The 15,368-nt window shown below is 52.1% G+C and overlaps 1 protein-coding gene across 3 annotated transcripts in view; it reads right to left on the bottom strand.

The window, feature by feature from the left end:
• The window catches only part of FAM53B (family with sequence similarity 53 member B), a 134,575-nt gene that overhangs the window by 52,243 nt on the left and 66,964 nt on the right, over window positions 1-15,368 (bottom strand). For all 3 annotated transcript variants that reach the window (XM_020973607.2, XM_078150701.1, XM_020973605.2), the window contains exons 3-4: window positions 14,922-14,976; window positions 1,310-2,076 (exon numbers count right to left, since the gene is read on the bottom strand). In XM_020973607.2, coding sequence (XP_020829266.1) covers window positions 1,310-2,076; window positions 14,922-14,976 — 822 coding nt within the window. The remainder of the gene's footprint in view (window positions 1-1,309; window positions 2,077-14,921; window positions 14,977-15,368) is intronic.

The following is a 15,368-nucleotide window of genomic DNA, read 5'->3' as shown; positions in this document are numbered from 1 at the left end:
CCAACCGCAAAGCACTCAGCGGTAAAAATAGCTTCATCATCCACGGCTGAAACGCAGCCACCCCAGGGCCTACAGACACTCTTGACAGACCCCCCCCCGCCCCCGCAATGACAAGGAAGGGAGGAACGTGGGACGATCCGCCTGAAACAGGGACTTGGAGGGAGGGAGGACAGAGCTGCCCATTCTGGAATTCAGCTCCCCAGAATGGGTGAGCAAGCCCCTCTCTCCAGAAAGTCTCCTAGGAAATTTAAAGTTGCCCCAAACTCTGCAATTATCTCTTACACATTCCCAAAACTGGAAACACAGAACTTCTAATGGAGACCCTGAGACCCTCGTGGGTCTGGCAGGCTTTTGGGCAGGACCCTCCTCATCCCCAAAGTTCCATCCAGAGCCTGGCTCCCACCGCCATGATTCCAATCTACCTGGACGCTAGTCCTTGACAGGAAATGGCCTCTAGAAACAGTCACCAGATATCCTCGGGCTCCAACTCCTGGGGTCTAACTGAGAAATGACCATGGTAGCCTTTGTGCTCCCACTATTCAAGTCAATAGTCTAGAGTCACCATCAGTGCTAACAAAGGCAGGGGTCCAAGACAAAGAAGAGCCTGGCTAGGGGAGATGGTTAGGGCTGCAAGGATTCTTTGTCTGGAGTTCACAGTTCAGACGATTACCAGAGTGACGGTGAGGACCGCAATCAGACTTTCTTGTCACCAAGATTAACCCACGGAATCTGGGGGCTTTCTCTTTCTCTCTCTGTCCTCAGCTGGTTGCTGTGCCCCTGCTATCACACTCAATGGAAGGCAGGAGCACCCAGGCTCACTGTTCCCTGGCCTTTCTTTCTGTAGCTAAACATCGAGTTTCCTGGTGAGGAAACACCAGAAGGAGGACGAGTCAAAGATATTTTGGGAGCTCTGCTGGTCACCACCTCCCCCCTGACTCACTGTCCTTCACTGCCAGGCCATCCTGGTCCTGCTGATAAGGGCTCTTAAAGGAAGATGGTGCTGCAGATTGTCAGTGGTCAGGGTTGAAGTGGACGGGGCTGGGCAGTGGCCCACAGACCACATACCTCCCAAAAGAATTCTAGCTGGTTTTGCGTAAGTACATGAAGAAGGGAGCGTCCTGCTCACCGTTGTCCCTGAGAAGCACAGCATGACCAAAGGGACGGTATCCCTCCCACAGCATCGGCACGTCAGCCCCAAGCCACAGCAGCTTCTCCTGGGGAAGGCTCCACTGCTCGGACAAGCAGGTGGCCCCTCCCCGTCAGGGGTCTGGGCTCCCGCTGCTGACCGCTCGGGGGGAGAGGGCCTTACCTGCGTCATCTTGGCAAGGTCGAGGGAGGGCCTTAGCTCCTGAGGGTCTTCAGGCCGCCGTCGCTTGACTCCCACTTTCTTCTCATTAAGGACACACGGCTGGGATCGGCTCCGGGAAAGGCCGCAGGAGCGTCTGGCCAGCTCGGGGGTGGAGGCAGGCGTGCTACTGGCGGAGGGGGGGCAGTATTCCGAAAAGGAGAACCGCTCACGAGAACACGAGAGGGATCGCTGGATGTTCACGCTGCGGCCGCCGGCAGGCCCCGAATCGCTGCACCAGAGGTCTCCGGCCTGTGCGTAGGCGGCCGAGCCCAGGATCCCGGGGCAGGGCTGGCCCCCGAATCTGCCGTGAACGCCGGCCCGATCAGAGAAAGAGGAGGAGGAGGAGGAGAGCGTGTCGGCGCGGGAGGGAAGGCTGAAGCTGGAGCTCCTCTGCATGGCGCAGGGGCCGCTGGAGTAGCGCTGCACGCTCCCGCCACTGTAACACCGCCTCTTCTCAACAGGAGTCCAGACCTTGGACCCCAAGGGCCGCCAGGCCGTCCGGCAGCTGGACATCTCATCCGAGAAAGACAGGGAGCGACACTGCCGCTTGCTGGGCGGGGCCGCCGGGTTGCCGTGGTGGTCGCTGAGGCTGAGGTCTCTGATCAGGCTGGTCACGGAGCAGGCGGCGGCCGTGTCTCTGGACTTCTCGGGCAGGCAGTCCCAGATGCTGCTGGCCTGTTCCAGCTGAAGAGGGCACTTCCTGTCCAGATCTCTCCACCCGCCATTTTCTGGTTCACAGACAATAAAAAAACAAACAAAGCAGCATTAGGACGGCCCCCAGACGGGCCCCGTTCTCCCAGTGGCCATTCACACCCAAAGCCACCGTTTTCACCCACAGTCACTGAGAATGTTACATCTGGAAGGCGGCTTGGCCCGAGGCCTCTCGGCTCCAGGCTCCGCGCTGCCCCCTGAGCCTGAAGGAGCCTCTTGGAGAGCCGATTTTGAGAATCACAGATGCGCGGGTGGCCACCTGATCCAGCCCCCTCCTTTTATAGACAGGGAAACTGAGGCCCACAGGCAGGCAGCTCTCAGCGGCCAGAGACGCCCCGCCACCCATGTGCTTAGAATGTTACAGGTCCTGGAGAGGGCTAGCACAGAAGGATGAGATGGGACACCTGCCCAAAGAACGAGATCTCTCACACAGCTCCAAGCAAAGTGTCCACCCGGGCCCTCAGGAAGGCGGTGGAGGCCGCCTCCCAGCTCCCACGCTGGAAAGCCCTGCCTCCTGGGCGGGGACAGTTGAAAACCAGGACAGCCAGGGCAGGCCAGAGCAGAGGCCCATGGACAAAGCCCCCAGGGCTCAGGCCTGCCCAATGGATGGGTTGATGAGCCCCAGGCCCGTGGGGCAGGAAGGGCCTGTGGCCGGGGATGGAAAAGGGGCAGGAAAAGCACCACCGAAACAGCAAAGGAGAACGCTCAACCCCAGTCACATTCTCCTTCTCTAAGCAGCTTCGCTGGAAGGAAGACTTAAAGGGAATCGTGGCTGTTCTTTCCATTGGGAGAGTCCTGGTCCTCAGGCACAGGAAAGGAAAGCCTGCTCCTTCCCAGAAATGGTCCCAGAAGCACTGGGCCGTTTGTTTATTCGGGAAGATGAATGGACCAGAGGCATTCTGGAGAGGATGTGCATAGAACCCTGCATGGATCTTTGCTATGACAGTAAAAAGTTTCCACTGAGGCAGTTCTAAGGCCGTCCCTGCACTATCTCCCTTGATTCCCCAAAAAACCCCAAGGGGTCTGTGAAAATAGTGTCTTACTGATTATCCCTGGAAGACCCAGCACACAGGGCCCAGTTCAGCTGCGCCCCCTCCCTCCCGCCTGAGGTCACTTTGCTTCACTTTATAAATGCTCGATACCTCTCTGTCTCTCCCTCTTCCTCTCTCCATCTGTTTCTGTCTCTTTCTTTCTCTGTCTCTCTGTCTTTCTCCATCTGTCTCTGTCTTTCTGTCTCTCCTTCTCTGTCTCTCTCTCTGTCTCTGCCTGGCATCCCAGCAGAATTTCAGCTTCTTTTTCTGCTCAGCCACAAGTGCTGTGTCTTCCCATTCCACCTCCCAAGGTCCCTGAAGACAAGCCGTGGGTCCCAGCACAAGCCAGTAACGTGGCGAGTGCATCTCCTGTCCTCCCCCAAATTCCTCCAGGCCCGCACGGGAGGGTTGGGTGCCGGCTTCTCATCCCCTGCATTCTCCCAGGCTCCTCCTCACCCTGGAAGGAGGAGCTAAAGCTGGCACAGCCATGGCACAGAAGGCTGAGGGAGCCCAGCAGGGATAGGGCAATGACCGTCTCCGGGAAAGGCCCCTCCGAGAAACGCAGCAGGAGGTGACTCTAGGGCCAGGGACAAACCGTGCATCTGAACACCAATTCAGTCCAGTGCCGGAAGCTCATCACCCGCTGCAGTCATGTGAGCATGAGCTTAGAGTCCGAAGGTCCTCAGATGCCATCTTGTCTAATACCCTCATTCTACAGAGCAGAAAACTGAGGCCACATGAGATAAACACTCCAAGAAGAAAATGACCAAGCCGGCCATTCCTCCCACTGGACCAGAGGTAAAGACCCGCCCCTCATGACCACACCAGACAAGGAAACGTTCACAAGGACAAAGTCAGGGATCTCAGAGGTCAGTAACAAAAGGCCAGCGACTAGAGCAAGCACCTCCTGCCCGGCACCCCCAGGTTTCCTCCACGCCCCGTGTCTCCACCAAGGTCAGGAGCTGGGAGGGACCCAAAACCATGGAGGCCAGCCCTACCCTTCTTCAGGAACTGGAGCCTAGGTGTCTGTGGGTGGGACCTGAATTCAGGTCTTCCTACCTGTGTGTCCAGGCCCCTACACCCAAGGTGAGACTTTCAGATTCAGCTCCCTGTCTGTCGTGTCTGTATCAGTGTGATGGTCTTCCCCCCCTTAGAACATGAGCTCCCCAAAAAGAGGAGGGATTGCTCCAAAGCTTACCGCAAGGCCAGGTACGCACGGGCTTGCTGACCGACTAGCTGACCTCCCGCTCTGATTTAAGCACCTCCCACCCCGGGTCTGCTTCTCACTCATCAGCTTTTTGAAGGGAAAGCGGCGCCCAGAAAGAGACTCTGGTGCCACGGAGCCCTGTCAGCATCCCCGGGAGCCTTGGGGTTCCCCACAGCTGGGTCTCCCCTGCTAATAGTTATTAGGGTAATTTCTAACAGCCTTTGAAAATGGAAAACGTTACCATATGCGGCCTCAGGCCCCACCAGGCTAGGTAACATTTTCATTGTTTCTATCTTTATCTTGGTGGAACGTACAATGCAAGAAAAAAAATCAAGTCAGAACGCCACTTCCCCCCTCACTTAGTGAACAGAGAGGGATTCGTTGGGTCAGGTCGCCAGACAAAAGAAACAAAAATAGTAACTAATGGCAAACTGCCCTGACCCTCAGGCCCAGACATCCCATCATACAAAGGGCTGTGATGGGGCTGGAGGAGCGGAGGATGGGAGCTCCCTCTGCCCCACCCCCAAGCCTCAGCAGCCCTCGGCACAGGGTGCCCCAACGTCCTGGTCTGGCCGCTGCCTCGCCTCTAGGCCAGTGATAACAACTAGCAGTTACCTGGCACCTATGAAGTGCCACACCTGCCATTTTTATCTAGTACCTACTATGTGCCACGGCTCTTTACAATCATTAACTCTTTGGATCCTCACCCCAGCCCTGGCGGGGGCTGAAGGACACTGGCGGAGGGGCTCTGCTCCTGGCTGGGAGGGCGCTAGCCAACCTCAGCAAGTCACTCCCTCTTCTCAACTCTGCTGAGTCAGACCCAGGGATGGCTTAGGCTCCTTCCAGCCCCACCTTTCTGGTGCCACGGTTTCTGCCTTTCAGATTCCCCACATGCAACACGGCAGAGTTCTTTTGGGGACCACCTAGCAACCTTAAAAGTAGAAACAAGCTCTTCGGAGACCGGTGATTATCCTTGAGACCCCCACCATACTCCATGCATCTCATTTTCAAAGGGCACAGCAAAGGTCAAAGAGCAAGGTGTGTTTCTGTCCTCATGAGACCCTGGTGAGTTAGGTAGTGTATCACTGTGCTTTTCTTACGATGAGGAAACTGAGGCTCGGAGAGTTTCAGTGACTTGCCCATTGACCAGAAAGCTAGTCCTGCAGAAGGAAGGATCTGAACCCAGCTCTTCCCAATAACCACAGTCAGTCAAGGGATGCCTCTGGTGATGAATGCAACAATGAATAATGATACGTGTCTGTGGCATTTTAAGGTTTGTAAGGTACTCTGCAATATCATCTCATTTGGCGCTCCCAAGATTCAAAGTTAGTGCCATGGATGTCTGGGACTTCCACAACAGCACCAGATAGTTACTAGGGTTCGCTAGCATCCATCCACTTTCCCCCTTCTTGGCCATGGCCAGGCCTGGCTGCCCACGGGGGGTTGGACGGTGCCTCTGGGACACTGGGCAGGGGCTGGTTATCACCTGCTCCCAGTCTGCCTGGCCTCTTCCCAGGCCTCTCCCCTCCTGCCCTTGCTCCCTTCTCAGCATCCTCTTTCTCCACCAGAATGGTATTCCTGGAAGGCAGCTGCATCTGACAGTCTTGCTCGCTTGCACTGTCAGTGCCTAACAAGGGCCATTTCATTCACTGGTCCATTTGCTCGATTTCATCTGGGGTGATGCTATTGTGATGCCTGGGGGCCCTGAGTGCCTAAGGGACCAGCCTGGGATCGGAGCCCAGCTGAGTCGGAGGCGGAGAAACCCAGGTGAGGGGCCCAAGGCTTTGGCCTCTCTCCTTCCTCGCTCCCGATCTGGGTTCTCCAGCGTCCTTGGTCAGGCCCTCATTCTTCTTATCATTTGCTTGCAGAAGTGAGCCAATGTGTCCACTGTCTTTGGTGGATATATACATACATGTAGACGTGTAAGTATGGATATGTATGTCTAGACATATGTGTATATAGATATATAAATATACATACACACATGGAGAAAGAGAGAAACAAAGGAGAGAGACAGAGAGGGACAGAGGGAGGGAGAGAGAGACAGAGACAGAGAACCAAGGCACAACAGAAAAACCATCAATTCTGAAGCCCAAGGCCTTGGTCCTGGCACCGCTGCCTGGCACTTCCTACCTGGGGTACCATGGGCTGGCCACTTCACCAGCCTCAGCCTCAGTCACCTCACCCGGAAAAATGAGGAGGCTCATCCAGGTGGCCCCGAAGGGCCCTTCCTTCTAGCTTACCCCTTGGGGCCTCTGTTTCCTCACCTGTAAAAATGAGAGGGCTGGTCTAGAGGCCTGTGGCCCTTCCTTCTCACTTCAGGACTTGAATAACCCACTTCTCTCATTGGTGAGGTTGTGACTCCTACTCAATGACTTCCTTGGATAATGAGAAGGATCAGAATCCCATAGAGGACTGTCTACGGAACAGTGAGAAAGTGCAAGGACCAGGATTTGGAAGCATTAGAAAACACTGACCAGAAGTTACTTTTTAAGGAACGTCAACCTTTGCAACATCTAACACTGAATTGCCTCATAGCTCTATGATATATAGCTTCATATATGAAGCTAATCTGGAAGGGATCTGGGGGAGACTGCAAGGAATAGCCTCTCGTCCACATGCGTGCGAGAGGTCGGCAGCCCCAGAATCCAGTGGGACCTTGGGTTCTCAGGCCAGCTAGACAGGTGGGTGACAGATGCAGCTGCCTCACGATGTAACCAATGAGGACAGTTAGTGCCAGGTGGTTTCCTGCATGCTTCACTCTCCCTTCCTGAGTCACTGAAGTCCAGTGGCAAGACAAATATCAAGATGACCAGCAATGGCCCAGGATGCAGTGAATGACCCGGGTGTCTTTGATGTCTGACCCAGCATGTGTCAGCCTTCATCGTGGCTGCTGGAACAAACTCTGCTGTTCTCCACCGGAGGAAGTCTTCACATGCTTGGGGTAGCCATTCCCCTAGCTCACTGATGGGCTTAAGACCCCTCAGTTACCCTCAACCTGGTTGAGCCTGTCTGCTAAGATGGTCTTACCGCAATGTGGCTGCTGTGCATGCTACAGCTTCTTGGAGCCACAGGGAAGAGCTGGGTGAATGAGGTGGACACCAAAGTAGATGAGCAGCCCTCACACCAAAAGTGACTAGTCCCCCCTAAATATCCTATGCACCCTCTATGGTAATAGGGAAAACAGGAGAGGAAAGGGTTAGGGAGAAAGATGAGTTCTGTTTTGGACATGTTGAGTTTAGAATGCCTACCAAACATCCGGTTCAGGATGTCTGAAGGGCAGTTGGAGATTCAAGACTGGAGGTCAGCAGAGAGACTGGGGCAAGAATGGTAGACTTAAGAATCATTAGCACAGAGACGGTCATTAAATACATGAGAGCTGAGGGGATCAGCAAGTGAAGTAGTAAAGAAAGAGAAGAAAGACTAGGACAGAACCCTCTATGGTTGGAGGGTGTGATGAGGAGGATCCAGCAAAGGAGACCGAGAAGGAGTAGTCAGAGAGGGAGGAGGAGAACCAGGAGAGAGGGGTGTGCTGGAAACCTAGAAAATGAGGAGACTGGGAACAACAGTGTCAGAGGCTGCAGAGACATCAAGGAGACTGAAGATGGAGAGAAGTCCACTTGATCTGGCAGCTAAGAGAACATGAGTGACTTTGGAGAGAGCAGGTTTGGTGGAATGAGAAGGTCAGAAGCCAGACCGTAAAGAATTAAGAAGAGAGTGAGGAGAAAGTGGAGGCACCTAGTGTAGATGGCTTTTTTGAACAGTTTGGCCACAAAGGGCAGAGAGACATAGGATGCTAGTTAGTGGGGACGGAAGCATCAAGTGAAGGGTCTTTCAGTATGGGGGAGACATAACCATGTTTGTAGGAATTAGGGAAGGAGCCAGGAGAGAGGGAAGGATTGAAAATGATGGAGTAGGGATGAGAGAAGGGGTTATCTCTTGGAAGAGCCAGGATGAAATGGGATCGCTTGAGTAGGTAGAGGGGTTAGCCTTGGTGAGGATGAAGGCTGCCTCTTCATGTGAGGCAAGGATGAAGGAGGGGAGAGGGGCAGAAGGCCCAGAGCGATGGAAGATGAGGAAGAGGGGAGAAGAAGGGGCTCATGGTGAACAGCCTCACTTCTTTCTGTAAATATGAGGCCAAGTTATCAGCTGAGAGGGTGGAGGGAGGGGGAGACTGGGAGGTTTGAGGAAGGTTGAGAAGATTTGGAAGAGCTGCTGTGGGGAGTGGGAAAGAGTGTTGATGAGGGAAGCAGGGTAGGATTGCCGTGCAACAGTGAGGGCTCAGTTGAGGCCGTGTAATATAAATCTGTAGTGGACCTGGTGAGTTGGTGTGAGTCTCTGCAACTTCGTTCAGTAGCATGTGTGCACAAACAAAGGTGGGCGATGTGAGAGTGATCCAAGGCTGAGGCTGAGCAAAGTATAATTGGTGATGACATGGCATGACATGATACGATACGATATGACTGATATGACGTGATGTCACAGCATGATATATGATATGACTGACGTGACACGAAACGATGCAATAGCAGTTTAACGTCTCCTCTACTCCACCCCTTCCCAGAGTCATTTTAAAAGATAGCTAGGGAGAACGTTGTACACAGGAACAGCCAGGTCACGCAATGACTAACGTTGATAGACTTAGCCCTTCTCAGCAATGCAAGGATCTAAGACAACTCCAGAGGTCTCATGATGGAAAATGCCATCCACATCCAGAGAAAGAACTATGGAGTCTGAATGCAGATGGAAGCAGATTATCTGCTCTTTCTTTTCTTCTGTTTTGTTTTGTTTCTTCTTTCTTGTGGTTCCTCCTATTGGTTCTAATTCTCTTTTACAACATGACTAATGTGAAAATATGTTTAATAGGAATGTATATGTAGAGCCTATATCAGATTGCACACCATCTTGGGGAGGGAGGGGGAGAAAATTTAAAACTCAAAAGCTTATGGAAGTGATTGTTGAAAAGTAAAAATAAATTCATTTTAAAAAAAGATACCAGGGGAAAAGAAAACAGGGATCTGAGGCCAACTGTAGGGCTTTAAATCACACCTCAAATTCCTGTTGCAAAAACCAGGAAGGACAAAATCCTGAGATGGCTCCAACTCTTTGGAGGGTGTGTTCTCGTGACCAACTTGGATTAAACAAGAAAGAACCCTAAATCTCTGAGATTGGTAGACAGTTCCTTTGTCCCTTTCTTCCTGAATCTGGGAGCTGGGGCTTTGTATTGTTATGTCATTTTACAGATGAAGAAACTGACTGGGCTAGCACACAGAAAAGTGGAAAGGTTTCCCTAAGATGGCTCCAGCAGGTCCCAGCAGAATCTCTTCAGGGATTTCTAAGGGACTGGCCACCTCACTCATGGGCCATGTTGAGCTCCACCCCTGAAGTCCATGGGGCTTAGGCCTCAGCTGGCCTGGATGCAGGCCTTTTCTAGGGCCTGCCCTGTGGCTATTCCACCCCCTCCTCACTTCTGCTTCCTGGCTTCTCCCCTAACCCCAGTCTTCCCTCTAAAAAGACCTTCCATTTACAGTATAACTGAGTATTTACCCAGCCATTCAAATGTGGTCGCCCCATCACAGAGGAGCTTGGGAAGGGGCTGTTTCTGCCTTTCTTTGCTAGTCCCCACTCCCACCCTCCTCCCCTTAGTGCAGAGCTCACAGGCCCTGAGAGCTTCATAAAAGCTCCTGGGGCAGCCCATTCCTCTCAGGGAAAGCTCTAAGGCCTACTAGGAAGCTGTCTTACTTTTCTGCCCTCTCAGGCCAACAACCACCACAGGCCCAATCCCTCTGCCATCCAAATGCAGGATGTAAATAAAGTTTAGTGATGGCCATCCCTGAATCTTGTACTATGAAAGAAACACTGAAGTTTTAACTAATTCCATTTAAATTGGATTCCCTCCACCTTAGGGAAGACTAGGAGAAATAATCACCAAGTGGGATGTTCACATTTAATTTCTCTTCACAAACAGCAATTATGTGCAATTTTAATTTTAATTGTTTCCATTTCTGTCTGGAGTGCATGGGGTGAGGGGAGGCTTAAAATAGAGATATGCCCCAAGAAATCATTCTAGCATGCTAGGTAAAGACGAATGCTAAATTATTTTAAAGAAATATTATTTATATCCCTTTAACTGAAAATGAAGCTCATTCTACCGCTTCAGTAAAAGAGGAACAAATCTGAACTCAGGGAGTGTTTCTCAACCAAGTTCTATGTTCATAATCAAAATAGCTATCTGTGCCCGTAGGAAAATTCATTAAATTATTCACCCCAAGAAGCCAGAGAAACCTGAAGACAGAGAGAGACCAGAAACTTGCTTTGGAAAAGGCCTCAGAAGTCACAAATGGCAGAATGGACGCTTAGTGGTGGCCCCCCAGCTCGGTTCGGGCCCTCCTCTACCAATCTGAGCTGATACTGGGGGTGGCTCCCTACATCAGCCTGGGCCCTCCTCCATCCATTCAGAGTTCCCAACTGGTTTCCCTTCTAGAAATTAGTGCAGAAAGTGCCCCCGGTTCCAACCCCTTTTATATGTGAAGAGTAGAATTTAACAACGAAGTAATTAAACACTGAAAATAAGGGTTTATAATTAAAATGCTGACACAAAGTGAACTACAAATGGGCTGCTGTAATATTTTTACAGTCCCTTTCATACATAATGTATGATCCTTCTGCTCAAGTTTCCTCTATGTTCTTTTCCTGTGAAATAATTTACATTAATAAATAATTTATTACAGCAACTCTGAAGGTAATTATGATTTTCCATCCTCCCCCAACCTTTTTTAAAAATATGAATTCTACTTTGTCCTCAGCCCTCTGACTCATGAGCAGCCTTTCTGGGCTAAGTCAGAGGGATTTAATTTGCTTTCTCAGGCATCCCTTCGCACCCAGGTCTTCTCAGAGACTGGGCCAAAGAATGGACCCCAACGGCCATCGTCCTCAATAGCCATACACAGTATGACATAATTCTCAGTGTGGCAGAGACCTGAGGGCTGCAGCTCCTCCATTTCAACAAAAAGATTAGAATATTATATATGTGACTGGGCCCCAGGGCCAACCAAGAGGAAATCAGCCTCGGGTCTCTACGGTCAGCAGGCTTGTGAGCAGCCCTCAACGGGCCTGCATACTGAGGGATTCCCCCAGCCTCATCCATTTTCTACCACCTGAAAAACTGAATGATAAGGAAAAGTAGGTGGCTAGCTGAGTAATGGGTGGGCGAGATAGGAGAAGCTGTTTTCAAAATAATATTTCCTGTTGCAAGAACACAATAATTAGTCATGTAGATGGAAATGTACAGAGGAAATTACAGTTCAGGAATAGAAGGTAGGCCAAGGACCATCAGGAGAGACAGTAGGAAATACAGAGACAGAACCCCTCGGTGTGACAGCAGATTTGCCCCCAACTCTGCAAAGCTCTGTGTGCAAGAACCTTCCAGCAAGCCAAGTCTGCTTTAGCCTTCTCTTGTGATTGGAGTTTTTCCTTCTGCCCTCGGTCAGAGCAGGGCACACATACAGTTCCCAAATGACTGAGGGAAGCAAGCTCTTCGTTACCAAAGCTCTGAATGCCTTTTTCTTTCATTGTCCTGAGCACTTAATTTTATTACTCACAAATTCTGATCTAAGTGGATCCAGGGAGGGCCGAGGTGCTCAAGAGGGGCCATCTGATGAAGAAGCCAATGAGACCCAACAATCTGTATGCTAACTCAAAGGCAGGATTTTGTTAAAGGTATTTATGAAATTCAAACTCTTCTTAGCTCCCCAATAAGACATTCATTTGGAGACTCAGGAACAGTCAGAAAGGTCCAAGCTGTCCCAGTTCTCACCAGAGGATTCCAATGATTATGGACAGAACATTAGCCTTTTATCATCAAGGGACAGGCAGGGGTTTGGAGGTGCTTACAATAATATACATTTCATTTCCACCAAGCATTGTACAGCCTTGGAAAGACCTAAAACCCTCTTGTAAAGCTCTGCTGAGCCTGTCAAAATATTCCCTTCCCTACCCCTGAAACAGAGGCACACCTAACATGGACAGTGACCATGCTACCCAGCAGAGAACTCCAACAGTAAGACCTTGATTCCCCAGGGTACTCAGGGTCTGGGCCTTCGGGGGAAAGGGAGGGTCAACCAGGAAACTGTTAGAGGGTCAGCCCCGAATGCCAAACACCCTTGCCTTTTAGAGGCTGCTCCCCAGAGCAAGGCTGGGCCCATCTTTGGAGACTGAGGAGCCTGGGGACTCTAGTCCTCATTGTCCAGGGCTGCAGAGGTGTGTGCTGTGGACTGCCCTTGAGTCTGCATTGACCTGACACACACCCTGGAAGCTGTCCTTGGTAGATAAACCCCTAACACCCTCCTATGCTTTCTTGTGATGTCCATTTCCCCCCAAAGGCAAGTGGAGAGAGATAGTGAGCCTGGTTAACCGAGGGGCTCTGTTTAATTGAGTTCTTCCTGCATTAAGTCAGGACAATTTCCTCCCACCTCAAGGAAGCCAAAAGAGAACATGCACATGCTACAACAGACAAAATGCCTCCTACGACTCTTCACTCGGTGACTCCACTAAGAACTGCTTGTAGGGAGAGAAAAAAAGGGCTTGGGGACTTTGGAATGGTGATTGGGCCAGGCAGGTAGGGCAAGGAAAGATGAAACAGCAGGCCCCCTTCCCTTACCTTCCTCCCTCCTTCCTAAACTGGGCAGGGCTGAGGCCTAGGGCCCTTCCAAAATGGCAGCTGCACTTGGCTCCCTGAGATCCGAGGCCCTTTTCAGATCAGCCCTGCACGTCCAGAAAGACTAGAGCCAAGCCAGTGCTGAGGAGGCCAGGATCAAAATGGCCTCATCCTTGGCAGGGAGGACCTATAGCCTCCCCAGAGTTAGAAGGCTTGGAATCCCCCAAGGACTCATGGCTTCATGGCAAAAGTGCTTTCCCTAGCAATGCTTCTCTCGTCTGAGGCCCTCAGCTCCAAACTGTAGCTGCTGGGGGCATCTTCCTCAAAATCTGAGACCGTGATGCAGAGGAAGAAGTAGTGACTCCTTCCCACTACCCCTTTCCAAAGGAAACCCAGGCTACCCTTTGTGTTTCACCATGCTGTCCTCTTCTGAGGGCAGCGAGGCTGTCTCCAGACTCAGCTGGTTGAGGAGGCTCTGACAGGGTGACTTATGGGGCCTGGGGCCTGATCATTCCCAAGGGAGCTCAGCACCTTCTGCCTTCCTCCAGGAGGGAAGGCCTAATCCAATTTAAAATCCACCTAGTTACTGGTCTTCCTTAAAACAAAGGACCAGCTGAACACTAAGGGGCCAGACGACCAGGCCCAATCTGAAGCTAGAAAACAACAAAAACCCAACAACCAAAAACAACCAACCAGAAAGAAAGGAAAAAGCCCAACCGCAGTGTGCAATGCCAAGAAGACCCGACCTTCCTGACCGGGGGTGACAAGGACAATTATGGAGGAAAGGAGATGAGACTCTCTTAGAAATGGCTCCAGAGATGCTCAGGTTGGCCTCAGCAGATGTTGTCAGCAAGCAGACCCAGCCAGCCCAGCTGTGAGCAGCAAGCTCTGAGCCAGCCACTCTGCAGATGGGCAGCAGGCTCTCGGCCGGCCATTCTGCAGACAGGCAGCAGGCTCCCTCTGCAGATGGAGCACCAGAGTCCCCAGCAATACCCTCCCTCGGGCTCTGGAGCCAGGACCTGCCTCATATCACACAAGGGATGCCAGGCTCCCAGAGCACGGAAGGCAGGCAAGATAACCCCTCCAAAAGCATGTGACTTTGCTAACCAGAGGAGAAACTGAGACCACAAAAGAGCCAAGACCACATGATCAGTGACCATGGGACCTCAGACCTCTGGCTGGGAGGGCCCTCGGCCTCCTCGGCTCACAGAGGAGGAAAAGGAGTCCTAGAGAATTGCTAAGACTGGCCCAAGGCTGCTTGGTCAGCAGGTAGGCTAGTGAAAACTTGAACCCAGGCCCTTTGACTCTGAACCAACCTTCTTTCCAACACACCACTGCTCTAATTACAGCAACTAGGGCTGGAAGGGACCCCAGCCACCCAACCCCCTCATCAGATGAGACAAGAAAACTGAAGACCACTGACAGCAGGTGACTTGTCCAAGGTCACCCTAGTGATAAGGAGCAGAGATAGGGTTCAAACCCTCAGACTCTAACCCATAGCCCCTCTCTCCTCTGTCTCCTCAAAGCCAAGGGGTCTTCGGAAAGAAGTTCTGCAGACCCAGCGAAACACATCCCAATGCCTCCCCCCAAGCTCTCATCCCCAAGGCTTACACCTTCCTGACCCAGCTCCTCACAAGTCCCCTCTGGCAAGACGTGCTCCCCTCAGTCCCAGTGCAGGACCTTCTCATGGGCACAGCAACAGGCCTCTGACCCCCTGTGCCCAAAAGGAAACTGAGCTTTTCTAGAAAGCTGCCTGCCACATTTCTTCTTATTCTCCTCCTGGCAGCCCTGGGGGGCAGGAAGCTGACCTCCCCCCCCCAGCTGTATGGCCAGCCACAGAAACACCGACAGCTCTACCCGCAGCTGTCCCCACAAGCGGTGTGCCTCAGTGGAACCGTGTGGACACACACCTGCCCAGAGAAGCGACTGTAAACAGGGGACAGGCAGACAGAAGCCTTGGTCACTTACCCATCATTCCGCAGGAGAAAAGTGTGGGTCCTTGACTCATCTTCTCTGGAGTGTGCTGAAAACAACCAGAGAAGCGGGTGATGTCTCACGGTCTTAGAGAAGAGGCCCCCTGTCCCCGAGCCCCCCGCTAACACTGCCCCCCAAGGGGGTGATGGCCTTCCGTAGGCCAGGGTGGCGGGAAGCAGCAGCGACACTCATTTCAAGGCCCTCCGAGTGCAGAGCGTTAGGGCAGGGCGTTTTGTCCAGTATCTCACGGGAGTTGTGGATTCCATCATTTTAATGGGCTTTAAAAAAACGGCGTGACTTCTGACATGAGGGGATTTTTCCATGTGAGGATGTGGAGGAGGGCGAGAGAGGAGGTGTGATAGGAAACAGTTGAACGAGCTCTACCAAGGAGTTCTGAAATGGAACCCCAGGCCAGCAGAGGGAGGGCAAGGCCCAGACAAG

This window comes from Phascolarctos cinereus, unplaced genomic scaffold (assembly GCF_003287225.1).
Source record: "Phascolarctos cinereus isolate Bilbo 61053 unplaced genomic scaffold, phaCin_HiC Scaffold_3;HRSCAF=262, whole genome shotgun sequence".
NCBI classification, from domain to species: Eukaryota; Metazoa; Chordata; class Mammalia; order Diprotodontia; family Phascolarctidae; genus Phascolarctos; species Phascolarctos cinereus.
Note: the sequence above shows the minus strand (reverse complement) of the source record. Positions and strands in the feature narration are given on the sequence as shown.